Source organism: Eutrema salsugineum, unplaced genomic scaffold (genome assembly GCF_000478725.1).
Source record: "Eutrema salsugineum unplaced genomic scaffold, Eutsalg1_0 scaffold_2, whole genome shotgun sequence".
NCBI classification, from domain to species: domain Eukaryota; kingdom Viridiplantae; phylum Streptophyta; class Magnoliopsida; order Brassicales; family Brassicaceae; genus Eutrema; species Eutrema salsugineum.
Window position 1 is genome coordinate 6,103,266 of NW_006256829.1, and position 13,539 is coordinate 6,116,804.

At 39.7% G+C, this 13,539-nt stretch overlaps 2 protein-coding genes across 4 annotated transcripts; both read left to right on the top strand.

The window, feature by feature from the left end:
• Positions 1–70: 70 nt before the first annotated feature.
• Positions 71–6,342, top strand: LOC18017343. 3 transcript variants are annotated; one of them, XM_024155684.1, is made up of 4 exons: positions 71–167; positions 694–4,013; positions 4,418–5,628; positions 6,080–6,342. In XM_024155684.1, exons 2-3 carry the CDS (start codon positions 714–716, stop codon positions 5,615–5,617), a joined length of 4,500 nt encoding a protein of 1,499 aa, XP_024011452.1. In that variant the 5' UTR covers positions 71–167; positions 694–713; the 3' UTR covers positions 5,618–5,628; positions 6,080–6,342. The 3 variants fall into 3 exon arrangements, with proteins under 3 accessions (XP_024011452.1, XP_006400335.1, XP_024011453.1); XM_006400272.2 differs by lacking the exon at positions 6,080–6,342 and having other exon boundaries at positions 4,418–6,013; XM_024155685.1 differs by lacking the exons at positions 71–167; positions 6,080–6,342 and adding an exon at positions 312–328 and having other exon boundaries at positions 4,418–6,013.
• Positions 6,343–8,899: 2,557 nt separating this feature from the next.
• LOC18017344 (5-methyltetrahydropteroyltriglutamate--homocysteine methyltransferase 1) lies at positions 8,900–13,409 on the top strand. The gene is made up of 12 exons (XM_006400273.2): positions 8,900–9,027; positions 9,631–9,995; positions 10,100–10,187; positions 10,470–10,597; positions 10,706–11,097; positions 11,198–11,361; positions 11,469–11,549; positions 11,646–11,812; positions 11,893–11,998; positions 12,138–12,388; positions 12,474–12,675; positions 12,758–13,409. The coding sequence occupies exons 2-12, from the start codon at positions 9,646–9,648 to the stop codon at positions 13,124–13,126; spliced, it is 2,298 nt and encodes a 765-aa protein (XP_006400336.1). The 5' UTR covers positions 8,900–9,027; positions 9,631–9,645; the 3' UTR covers positions 13,127–13,409.
• The last annotated feature ends 130 nt before the right edge of the window (positions 13,410–13,539 follow it).

The following is a 13,539-nucleotide window of genomic DNA, read 5'->3' on the forward strand; positions in this document are numbered from 1 at the left end:
CCACCGTAATCAACAGAGCCTAACGATCTTTATCATTTGTTTTTTTTGCTGTAAAGAAAGAAAGCCAACAACAGAACATAGCCCACTCTTCTTCTTCTTCTTCGTTCTCTCTCTCTCGTATAGTCAACCATTTTCCTCTCTCTCCATCCAAATTCTACCTCCTTAAGGTACGTCTCCGAATTTCCATGGCTTCCCCACGTCTCCCCCTCTCTCTTATTTTGTTCCATTTCGTTTTTTTTTCTTCTTCCCTTCGTAGGGCTAACCAAAGTGATATTTTTTTAATATCGTATTTGATTTTATTTCTCTGCGATCCGTTTGCTCCTACCTGGTGAGTGAGTTTACCCGACATAGATTTGTGTATTCGATTTGTGGATCTGATGCTCGATCTGATTGCGATCTCTTTGTCATCTTTTGAAATCATTGGCTTTCTAGGCTCGTGTGCTTTGGATCCTTTTTTTATATTACTGAGGGGACATTGATGTCTTAAGTTTGATCTTTAGTTTCCGATTCTGCTTTAAATTGGACTCATCTTGTTGTTTATCTCATTCTCAATCATAAATACGACAGAAAAGAAGCTGCTAAAATGTTCACTCTTTTTTGAAAATGTGAAACTGTAAAGCTGTCAATTTTGTTTCCGCTTTACGGATTTCTTCTAGTATGAAACTTACTGTTGCTCTTGATTCTTTTATACAGAAACAACCTGGAGGAAGAAGATGATCAGTGATCGGTCGGACTTCAGAGTCCAGATACGGAGATTATCTGTCACTATGATCAGAATGACATACAGATGGATCTGCAATCATCCTTTTCTACTGGGCTTTGCTGGGTTTTTGTATTTTCTGCACAGAACTTGTCCTCTTCTGTTTTCTTCGTTGGTGGCTGCATCTCCTGTCTTGGTATGCACTTTCGTTTTGCTCGGAACAATTTTGAGTTTCGGAGAACCAAACATACCTGAAATCGAAAAAGAACCTGAAACTGTCCACGAGGCTGCTAGTTTCAGAACTGAGGTTTCGAGGGATGCTACTGTTGTTGAGAGAAGCGATAAGGGTTTTACGGTCGAGAGATTCGTGAGCTCGGGGAAAGACGTACTTGAGGATGGAAATGATGATGGTGATGATAGATTAGGGGAAAGCTTACTGAGTGAAGTTGAGGACGACAGTCGATCATTTGATTATAGGCCTTTGGTTGATGAGACTCTTGATGAGATCAAACGGGATACTCAAGTAAGGTTTGAGGAGAAAGCATTTGTTTTGGAGTTGGAGAAGAGGGGAGATAGAGTAGAGGAGACATTGTTTGAAAATGGTGGGACGCAAGTTTCGGGTGCAGAGCAATCGAGGAAAAATGGTGGATCTTTAGATGAATTGATGGACGATTCGAAGGAAGATCAGGTGGATGTATCTCCAGTTTCACCTTGGAGACCTATGAGGCATGAGGAGGACGAGGATGATGATGCAGACCGTGATGATTCTCTGGATTCTGGGTCTGATGGGGCAGAGAGTTCTTCACCGGATGCTTCTATGACAGACATCATCCCGATGCTTGATGAGCTTCACCCGCTTTTACACTCAGCAGCTCCAGGTCGTGGTATTGCAGATGGTGAAGGATCAGATGCAGCTTCAGAAGGGCCAAATAGGAGTAGTAGTGATGAAGGAATGGAGTCTGATGTTGACAGTGAAAGTCATGGAGAAGAGGGCGACAACGAGAACGAAGAGGAGGAGGAGGAGGAGGAGGAGGAGGATGAAGAAGAGGAAGAGGAGAAGAAGGAAGAGAAGGACGATGAAAGTAAATCAGCAATCAAATGGACAGAGGCTGACCAAAAAAATGTCATGGATCTAGGAAGTCTCGAGCTTGAAAGAAACCAGCGGTTGGAGAATCTTATTGCCAGGAGAAGGGCTCGCCACAATATGAGACTGATGGCAGAGAGAAATCTTATTGATTTTGACAGTGCTGATATTCCCTTTAATATGCCGCCAATCTCAACTGCAAGGCAGAATCCATTTGATCTTCCATATGATCCGTATGATGATATGGGATTACCACCTATCCCTGGCTCTGCCCCATCCATTATGCTAGCGAGGAGAAACCCGTTTGATCTTCCATATGAGCCCAATGAAGAAAAGCCAGATCTTAAGGGCGACGGTTTCGAGGAAGAGTTCTCTTCTCAACAACCGAAGGATCCAGTGTTCAGAAGACATGAGAGTTTTAGTGTAGGTCCATCAATGCTCGGAGGTCCCAGACATGATAGGCTACGACCTTTCTTTGTGCTAGAAAGATTAGCAAATGAGGGAACGAGCTATTATCCCTTTGAAAGGCAGCTCAGTGAAGTTAGTGAATCAAAAGTCAGCTCTGTTCCTGATACTGAATCTGTGTGCACAATCCTGGAGGATGACGAAAAGAAGGTGGATGCACATGATGCTGGTCGAGAAACCGAAATGGGTAAAGTTGATATGGCTTCTGACCATGATGAAGAAAAAAACCATTCGGCTTCTGACCATGATGAAGAAAAAAGCCATTCAGCTTCTGACCATGATGAAGAGAAAAGCCATTCGTCAGAAGATTCCGATTTTGATGAACAAGCTGATAGCAGAAATTTTCATCATGATGTAGCTGAGATAATACTGGGAAGTGCAGAAACACACCATGAGCAATCAAACATGATGGAAGGAGAGACTTCTGATAAGACAAAACATGATGAAGAAGATTCCAGCGATAGTGATTCATCTTTATCAGATATAGACGAAGAGATACCGGATAATAGTGAGAATGAAGCAATGTTGATTTCGGAGCGGAAAGTTGATCTTCATGGGGAATCAGGTACTTCGTCCCAGCCTTCTTTTGGAGGATTAGAAATCCATGATGCAAGAGAGGTGGAGGATGATTCTCGCCATGATGAAGCGCCTGCTGAAGACTCTTTCATTACTGCGCACCCCTCACTGGACGAGTCAGCAATTCATGATCTTTGTGGTTTGGTGGACGAACACCACGAAGAACCTGTTTACGATTCGAGTCCTCCCTCAGCCAGTAGATTCCCATCATTTTCTTCTGTATCTTCTGACTACAAACCAGATCTACCTGGGAAAAATGAAGAAGAAGTGCAAGAAAAAGAACGAGAAGTTGATTCTGAAAGCATAAGTCCTGCGGAAATTCATTCCACTTCTGATGAGACCGAAAAAAGTACAAGGGAAGTAGGAGAGACGAGCACGCATGTTACAGGAGAGGCTAGCCTTCTCACTGCGGAGGTTGGAATTGATGGTCAAAATATCTCAACCGTTTCAGGATCTGAATTTGAGGATGCCTTACCTGATCCATCTTCTCTGCCTTTGGATAAGAACGAGAATGCTGATCACCAGGTGGATGACCATTTGTCTGTTTCTAGTCAAGATGACTTGGAAGAGCTGCATGAAGACGTGAAAGAAGCCGTACATACCAGAGCGGTAGACGTTAATGCATCTTTGGTGGACTTGGTTTCTCCTACAGAAGAGGAAGTAATATCTACAGAGATGGTCGAACAACATCTCCCAATTGAGCGTACAAGTCCACCTTTGGGATATGGTGACACGAGGGAGCATGTGACAGCACTGGAAGAATCAGCTGATGTGGTACATGACATAGCTGAAACTTCAGTAAACAGGTCAGTAGCTGAAGGGATAATGCACGAGGAGGAGGGAGCCCGGAATCAAAAAGATGAAGCTAGCCCTCAAACATTCAATGCAGACATCCCAATAGACAGTTACTCCACTTTGTCTTCCGGAGCAGTGGAGTATGTTGAGACGCATTCATTTAATGACGAAGATGTTCCACATTCGGAACAAGATCCAGTTCAGTCACCAGTTTCTGATGCCAAGGAAGAAACTCACCTCAACCAAACTATGGATATCGAAGTAGACTCCGTAAATGCTACTGCCCAAAATGTGGGATTTGAAGAAACGACTCCATCTGAATCTGATAGAGAACTAACCTGGTCAGATAAATCTGTGGTAGAACAATCATCTCTTGAACCTGGTGAAGATCAAGTAAGTCATGGAACTCATCTTCTCTCGTAGATGCACATAGTTACAGCAGATGTCTGATGAGTTTAACATACTTTCTTCTACTGCTCTCCTCTATATTTAAGATTGTCTATGTGATATAACTTAACATCATAACCTACAAGTACAAAGTAATAGAAGGATTATACGGAATCAATTACGTGATGGTGCATGGATACGTGTTCAAAAACATATTCTCTACAAATCTCATACTTATATTGTTTCTTATTCTTATGTCATATTTGATAATAATATGTCATTTAGATTTGTTGTTTTTTAGCTGGGGCGGAAAATAACAACAGGCTGAGCCTCAAAATGTTTGGACTTCTTTGTTCTTTATATCTGTTGAGAAGGAGATGGGTTCTTAACGCTGTGCTGTGTTATTGCAGGTAACAACTCGTGCACCTCCTGTGAGTGTGGTCTTTTCCCGAAACATCACTTTCCACGAGTATCACGACGCTCCTGAGGATACAGCCGAGTTATCTTGTTTAACGTCTGAGACATCCTCATCTCCAGCAGAGTCTCCTGAGTACAAAACACCTATGGTTGGTGAAGGCTCAAGGGCGGAGTTCTTCCAAGATCCTATTTATGAGGGACTTGACCATGTGGTAGAGCGATTGGATCATCTTACAGATTTACATGCAATATCTCAAAGTCCTCCTGAAGTTATCACTGAAGAGGCAGACGAGATAAAAGAGATTGATGAAGGATTGTTGTCTGAACTTGACACGATTGGAGACTTCAGTGTTAAGGAAGTTGTGACAGATTCTGAACCAGGGCCATCTTCAATGAGATCAGACACTGCCAATGAACTGACCGAAGCTCTGCCTGTTCTGGAAGCGAGATCGGTTGAAGACATAGAATCTGCTTTCCAGCAGATCCAAGAAGGATCTGAGGTTGAGGATGTTATACTTCCAAGCACCGTTCAAGATCAATTGGCTGAAGAAGATTATGGAAATTCAACAAAGACCAAGTCAGATTTAGCAGTTGTGGAAGCTACGTCGAAGGAAGAGCTAGATAATGCTATGAATCAGGTTGTTGTAGAGAGTATGGGCAAGCAACCAAAGTCACCAGAATCAGATGGTGGCTCTGGAGAGATTAAGTGTGCAGTTGAAACCGAACCATCAGAGTCTTCAGCTGAAGAAAGATCAATTGATGAGACAAATTTTCCTCTGAACAACACACCTAAGAAAGAAGAAGAAGAGGAAAGTAGGCCAAAAGAGAGTACCACATCTGATCATTCGTCTATCGAAACTCGATCACTGGAGGAAATTCCAAAACCGTGTGAATCAAAAGCGGCGACGGAAAGGGAAGTAATCTCTGAAAGAGTGGTGATTCCCACAGAAGCCACTGGGTCTAGTAGTGTAACACTAAACGATGAAGTTGTGACCGAGGAAGCAAAAGCTGAGACCGTTAGCAACGCTGGTGCCAGTGTCCAGAGTCCCGAGTCCAAAGAAACTGCAGTTAATTCAGGGGAAGGCATTGCAGAGCAAAAAGTAAAGACAGAGAAGAAGGAGAGGAAGAAGGATGAGTCCAATTCGTCAAGCTCGAGCTCAAGCTCAAGCTCTAGTTCGAGTGACTCGGATTAAAAAATCCAAGGGTAATACTCTCAGCTCAAGTAAATATATGTTTGTTGCGCGGTGATGATAAGCACTTCTGGGTTTTGTTTTTTTGTTTGTGTGTGCTCTGTTTTAAAAGGGGCAAGAAGAGCCGCTAATCATTTTTTGTACCGAGTTTTCTTCTTTTCGCTGGTTTTTGTCTGTCTGTGTTTTCCTTTTCTTCTGTTTCAGCTTTCATATTTATTGATTTGATTGATTTGTATCTCCTGATACTATTTTAAGGTTTTTCAGGGTTTTGGTTTGTTAAATATTTTCTCCTTTTTTGGGTTTGTTCTAAATTATTTTGTATTGAACCTGAGAAATGAGAAGATGTGTATTGCTGTTTGGATATTTCTTTGAAATGGTAAATTAGAGTTGTTATATCAATTTTTTTCAATTCTTTTTTTTTTTTTGGATGTAATCGGGTTAGTAATTTGGCTCGGATTTGATCAGGTCTAGTTCAACTCAACTCTAGCTGGATTATAAGAATGGATTATCTAAGAGACAGTTATTGCCGTTAAGCTTCAACAAGGTCTTTGGCTTTCACTTGCATTTTCATTTTTACTCTCTTGTCAACATGAATTCTTATGATTGAGATAGGTGAATAATTCCTGAAACTTAAGTAATCAACTCTTGAGTCAAATCATAGTGTTTATGTACGTCACTTTATTAGTTCACATGGCGAAAAGCATGCATTTTCATTGTTTAATCTTAAAGTTTTAAAAGCCAGCCATAAGGATGTTTTTGGATCTTGTGATTCGTTTATATACGATCTACCAAACTCAAGATGGCGAAAAAAGTGTGAGATATACAACATACATATATTAAAATGGCCCTATAATTTGTCACAATATACGGACGAGTTACTTCACTAATTTCACAAAGTACATTACAAATTCCATTATTTCGCGTTTGATCTTTTTTTTTTTTTTGGCATCAACGTTTGCAGGACAATAAAATGAAACCTTTTACCAAAAGGAAAACAAAAGTGAAAATGAAAATGATATTTTCATTAAATGCTTGTGTATTTGCTATTATTATAATGTTAGATCTAAATCCACCGACAAGCCATCTTTAAGGATGCCTATGCAATATTCTTGCTACTCTCTCATGTAACTGTTGTGATTGACAATTACTGCTGATAATAATATTACACTAGCGCTGTGGAGCGGATATCCTGGATTTTGATCCGCTCCGTCCAGATAATCATGTTTCTGATCCGTATCCGCTCTGTAACTATCCAGATATCCGTTTTTCGGATATCCGCTAAAAATTTGAATTGTCGGATATCCGATCCACCCCAAAAAAATATTTAAATAATAATATATTTAAAATAAAAATTTTCAAAATCAAAATTTAGCTAAAAATGACAATATTTTCTTTAAAAATATATATTTTTACTTAACTTATTAAGTTTTAATATTTATAATAATCAAATTTATAAACAAAAACTCATAAAAATTACATTTATATAGAATAATTATACACTTTATATGAATTATTATCTATCTATATATACATATATATTTATATCGGAGCGGAGCGGAGCGGATATCCGTCTTAATTTATTTTAGTATTTGTGATTTGCTCCGTTTTTAACGGATATTGAATTTTAGTATTTGCTTTGCTCTATAAAATTACGGATATCCGGATTTTTCGGATCAAATCGAGACGGATGACGGATCGAAGCAAATATAACAGATATTTTGCCCAGCCCCTATATTACACCACAGAAAGACAGAATACAAGTCATATAACCTATAACCTATAGTTTGTATCCATATTGTGTGAGTATAAGCATTTTGTTGACGGTTATTACGAAAATAGCAGTTCTTTGTTGACTGATTTCTCTATTTGCAACAGCATCTTTTTGATTTATTATTTTAAACTCAAAATAGACCTACACAATTTCACAAGAGATTAGAGAATCGTACGCAAAAGTCCAAACTAGTAAACTGGTTAAAGACAATTTTATATTCCAAAGCTTAGAATATTAGTATCACTCCAGCAAAAGAGCTATAACAATCAACTGGTGTATGTGGTATGATTTAGACTATTATATAAACTTTGAATTACGTAACAAAATTAAAAATCAATGATTGGTCGTGAAAAAAAAAAAACATATTGATTGTACTATGCATATTTTATATTTTGTAGATTTACCAGTGTGAGATATGGACTTTTAGTCTTATGAATTTGTGACGCAGGATTGAGGACAGCGAGATTTTAAGGATGTTTAGTTGTTTACCTATGTATTATTGTAGTTACATAAATCGTGCGTACCAATATAAGATTTAACGTTATAATAACATAAGAAAAATCAAAACCTAGACTAGAAGAAAAAGTGGCATGTAAATTAAGCGAAGTAATGGAGTTAATAAATAAAGTTAAGAATCAATGTTTGGTGGCCAAATTATCAGCAAACAACAAGATGAAGACCACTCATCACATTGTTTATTAATCTTAAACACAAATTTATATGTAATGTGGGTCCATAATCCCTCTTTCTTTAGTCTTTACCTACTCTATTCACCGAACTTAATATTTTTGTTCATTCATACTAAAAAAAAAGTAACATACTAATATTTTTGTTTGTCCTAGTCGTGAGTCGACTATAATATCGGACAATTTTGCTCTAGAGATGAGCATAAACAGGCCTCAATTAACAATTTTCGATACTCATCGTGCTGACACTAAACGCCGTCGTATTTAATAGAAACTTTACTGTGAAATGTGATTCCACCAACCTCCGTGGGTCCCATGCCACCCACTCATCGACCTCCCACGTACACCAACTCCCAGTCACGTTTTAATCCTCTATTTAATCTCTTTATATACTTTTATAAATACGTTAATTAAATGATTGACTTTATTAACCATCAAAATTTAAAGATAACCCATCGATAATTAACAATAAAATCGTAGGTACTTCTCTCAACTACTGTAATATGCTTTGAGGGGGGGGGGAATAATAAAAGTTATCTGGTAATTTATATATTAGTGTATAGAAGGTGGCAATATTATTATCTTAAAAAAAATATATATTATTATCTTTGGTAATCCAGGTTTTTATGTCGAACCAATATGATATAGTTGTAATTTTCCTTTTTTGAGGGAACCAGATCGGGACGATCCGGAATAAGGTAAATTTTCCCTAAAAAAAATACTGTACCAAAGAATGTTGAAAAATATCAATTTTTGAGAAAAACACACACATAAAATAATAAATAAGTATGCCGAAAATATCAACCACCAGATCTACACACACATAGACGGAGCCCAACGATCTATCATTTTAGTTTTGCTATAAATAAACACACACAGCCCACTCTTCTTCCTCGCTCTCTCTTCTCTTCGTAGCCAACCCTTTTTCTTCTCTTCTCCGATTCTTCCTCCGTGAGGTACGTCTCCGAGTTTCTATGGCTTCCCCACGTCTCCCTTATTTAGCTGCTCCGCTTTTCATTTCGTTTTCGTCTCCACCTACGTTGTTATTACTACTTATTAAGTGCTTTCGATTTCAATATCGTGTTTGATTCGATCTCTCCGCGATCTATTTGTACGTATTGTGTTTTTTCTCTGAGATCTAAACGGTGAGGAGCTCATCAATTACAGATCTGAGTTTTTGCTGTCACTTGATACGTAGATCTGGTTCTGGATCTGATTGCGATCTATTGTCATCTGTGAAAATGATTGGTGTTCTCTGTTCATATGGCTTAGATCCGCTTTATTTCATCTCGCAAGGACTAATGTCGCATGTTTTCGATTCTACTTTGAAGTGGACTCATCTTGTTTATCTCAATCATTAATACGACAAAAGCTGCTAAACTTTTCACCCTTTTTTTTTCTTAGCACGTGAACTTTATTTCTGTCAGTTTTGTTTTCGCTTTCTCGGAGTCTGAAACGCCGGTTTATTATTCTATATATATTAACAAGTAAATGAATAAGAATTCGTATTTTATTTGAGTTAGATATTGATCTCGATTTGGTTTTACGTTTTGATGCAGTAAAAGAAAATCAAAATGGCGTCTCACATTGTTGGATATCCTCGTATGGGCCCGAAGAGAGAGCTCAAGTTTGCATTGGAATCCTTCTGGGATGGCAAGAGCACTGCTGAGGATCTTCAGAAGGTGTCGGCTGATCTCAGGTCGGCCATCTGGAAACAGATGTCTGAGGCTGGGACCAAGTACATCCCAAGCAACACCTTTGCTCACTACGACCAGGTTCTCGACACCACCGCCATGCTAGGTGCTGTTCCTCCCAGATATGGATACACCAGTGGTGAGATCGGTCTAGATGTTTACTTCTCCATGGCCAGAGGAAATGCCTCTGTGCCCGCCATGGAAATGACCAAGTGGTTTGACACCAACTAGTGAGTCTCCTGCTCTCTTGTTGTGTCTTTTGCAATGACATTGATAGTTGGGCTTTTCTGAGTTGTGAACTAATGTGATAATGTTTTTTTTTTTTTGGATGCAGTCACTACATCGTCCCTGAATTGGGCCCTGAGGTCAAATTTTCTTACGCATCTCACAAGGCAGTGAATGAGTACAAGGAGGCTAAGGCAGTACGTATCATTCACTATTATCCATTTACTTATGAGATTATTATGTCTGATCGAGGATTATTTTATTGGAGATCATAGGCTTAGGTCTCGAAGATTTAGTGTTTGAGCTTAGATTTATTGAATGGTGTTTCACCGAGGATGCTGATTTGTCAAGAATATTAACTGACTTGAATATTCATAAACCACATTTAATTGATAGAATAGCTATTAGAAATCATTTGACTCTTGTTGAATTCTGTACACCTTAAAGTTGCTTATCTGATAAGCTTGATGTTTATGCAGCTTGGTGTTGAGACCGTCCCTGTACTTGTTGGCCCTGTCTCTTACTTGCTGCTTTCTAAGGCTGCCAAGGGTGTGGAGAAGTCATTTGACCTTCTTTCTCTTCTCCCCAAAATTCTCCCAGTCTACAAGTAAGAAATCACCTCGTTTTTTTTTCTTTCTTTATGGCCATCAATGTCCCTGATGTTATGAATGATCCTCTGACATACCACTGTAATGATGACTTTGATTGTGTTCAGGGAAGTGATTACCGAGCTTAAGGCAGCTGGTGCCACCTGGATTCAGCTTGATGAGCCTGTCCTTGTTATGGATCTTGAGGGCCACAAACTCCAGGCCTTTACTGGGGCTTATGCTGAACTTGAATCAACTCTTTCTGGTTTGAATGTTCTTGTGGAGACCTACTTCGCTGATATCCCTGCTGAAGCATACAAGACCCTAACTTCGTTGAAGGGTGTCACTGCCTTTGGATTGGATTTGGTCCGTGGCACAAAGACTCTTGAATTGGTCAAGGCAGGTTTCCCCGCGGGAAAGTACCTCTTTGCTGGTGTTGTTGATGGAAGGAATATCTGGGCCAATGACTTTGCTGCGTCTCTCAGCACTTTGCAGGCACTTGAGGGTATTGTTGGAAAAGGTATTATTTGCTTCCACTGCCTTTTACCTGACAATACTAGGGGGCGTACTCAAAATCAAATATTTGAATGTTGATCTGTTATCTTTCTGCATTGATGTAGACAAGCTTGTGGTCTCAACCTCCTGCTCCCTTCTCCACACCGCCGTCGATCTTGTCAATGAGACTAAGCTTGACGATGAAATCAAGTCATGGATGGCGTTTGCTGCCCAGAAGGTCGTTGAAGTGAACGCATTGGCCAAGGCTTTGGCTGGTCAGAAGGATGAGGTATTCTTTGGAAAAATATACCCACGTGCTTCTTTATTGGCTCCTTAAATAATCTGCAATGTAAATGATTTGGTAAACACTAGAACTCTAATTTTTTTTTCTTTCAGGCCCTTTTCTCTGCCAACGCTGCTGCTTTGGCTTCAAGGAGGTCTTCCCCAAGAGTCACCAACGAGGGTGTTCAGAAGGCTGTAAGTTTGACGTCAAACCTAAGCCATGTTCATTCAAATGATCTATTTTCTTAATATTTTATTGATTGAGATAGTTTCTGATTCTTGTTATCTCAGGCTGCTGCTTTGAAGGGATCTGACCACCGTCGTTCAACTAATGTTAGTGCTAGGCTAGATGCTCAGCAGAAGAAGCTCAACCTCCCAATCTTGCCAACCACAACCATTGGTTCCTTCCCACAGACCGTAGAGCTCAGGAGAGTTCGCAGAGAGTACAAGGCGAAGAAGTTAGTCTCCTAAATTCAACCTCTTGTATCTCCTTAAATCTGTATGATGCTAACGGTTTCACTGATCTCTCTTTTATTAGGGTTTCTGAGGAGGACTACGTTAAGGCCATGAAGGAAGAGATCAAGAAAGTTGTTGACCTTCAAGAGGAACTTGACATCGATGTTCTTGTCCACGGAGAGCCAGAGGTGAGCTTCTTTTAAAAAAAAAAAAAATTCTATGCTATCGCGTGAACCCTCGAATTGAGTCGACCGAGACTAATATTCAAAGTTAATTTTGGTAGTTCTTGTTAATGTATCTGACGAACATGTTTCAACAATTTTGTAGAGAAACGACATGGTTGAGTACTTTGGGGAGCAGTTGTCTGGTTTTGCCTTCACCGCAAACGGATGGGTCCAATCTTATGGATCTCGCTGTGTGAAACCACCAGTTATCTACGGTGATGTGAGCCGTCCCAAGGCAATGACTGTCTTCTGGTCCGCAATGGCTCAGAGCATGACCTCCCGCCCAATGAAGGGAATGCTTACCGGCCCCGTCACCATTCTCAACTGGTCCTTTGTCAGAAATGACCAGCCCAGGTACATAAAAGACCTTAATCCAAAAATAAATACAGCTTACCCAAAGAAAAAACCACTAAAACATATATGTTTTAAAACTTTGTAGGCACGAAACCTGTTACCAGATCGCTTTGGCCATCAAGGACGAAGTCGAGGATCTTGAGAAAGGTGGAATTGGTGTCATTCAGATTGACGAGGCTGCACTTAGAGAAGGATTACCACTCAGGAAATCAGAGCACGCTTTCTACTTGGACTGGGCTGTTCACTCCTTCAGAATCACCAACTGTGGCGTCCAAGACAGCACCCAGGTTTGCTTCCTCAAACATCTCTCGCTCGATTATCTATGTTTCCTCAGTTGCTTTAACTTCTTCTTCTGTTGGCTAATTGCAGATCCACACTCACATGTGCTACTCCCACTTCAATGACATCATACACTCCATCATCGACATGGATGCTGATGTCATCACCATCGAGAACTCCCGATCTGATGAGAAGCTTCTCTCTGTGTTCCGTGAGGGAGTGAAATACGGCGCTGGTATTGGTCCAGGTGTCTATGACATCCACTCTCCAAGAATACCATCATCTGAGGAAATCGCAGACAGAGTCAACAAGATGCTTGCTGTTCTTGAGCAGAACATCCTTTGGGTTAACCCTGACTGTGGTCTTAAGACCCGTAAGTACACAGAGGTTAAGCCCGCGCTCAAGAACATGGTTGATGCGGCTAAGCTCATCCGCTCCCAGCTCGCCAGTGCCAAGTGAAGAAAGCTTGAAATATTGAGATATGAATGATTTGAACGAGGATACGGTTCTTTTATCTACAATGCTTGTGTTATGTTTTTGTTTTAATTACTTTTTAAGAAATATTTTTAGACGAAGTTAGATTTGATGCATATGGTTTCCCTCTTGCTGAGAGAGAGAGGGTATGGCATCCTTTGGATTTGCTGCAATGTTTGTGTTTTCCTTTTGTCTCCTTTATTTCTCTGATGGAATGTCTTTTTTCTAAGGTTTCTTGAAAGGAAATAAAGATTGATTCTTATACATATTATCGAAACAGTTTCCCAAATAAATTTCGACTTCTCAACAGTGTTCATAAAAATGTTCTGAAGCAAAAATTGCAAATTTGCAGTTAAACAGCATATGTTATTACTTTGCAAAAAATTTGTGTGAAATCA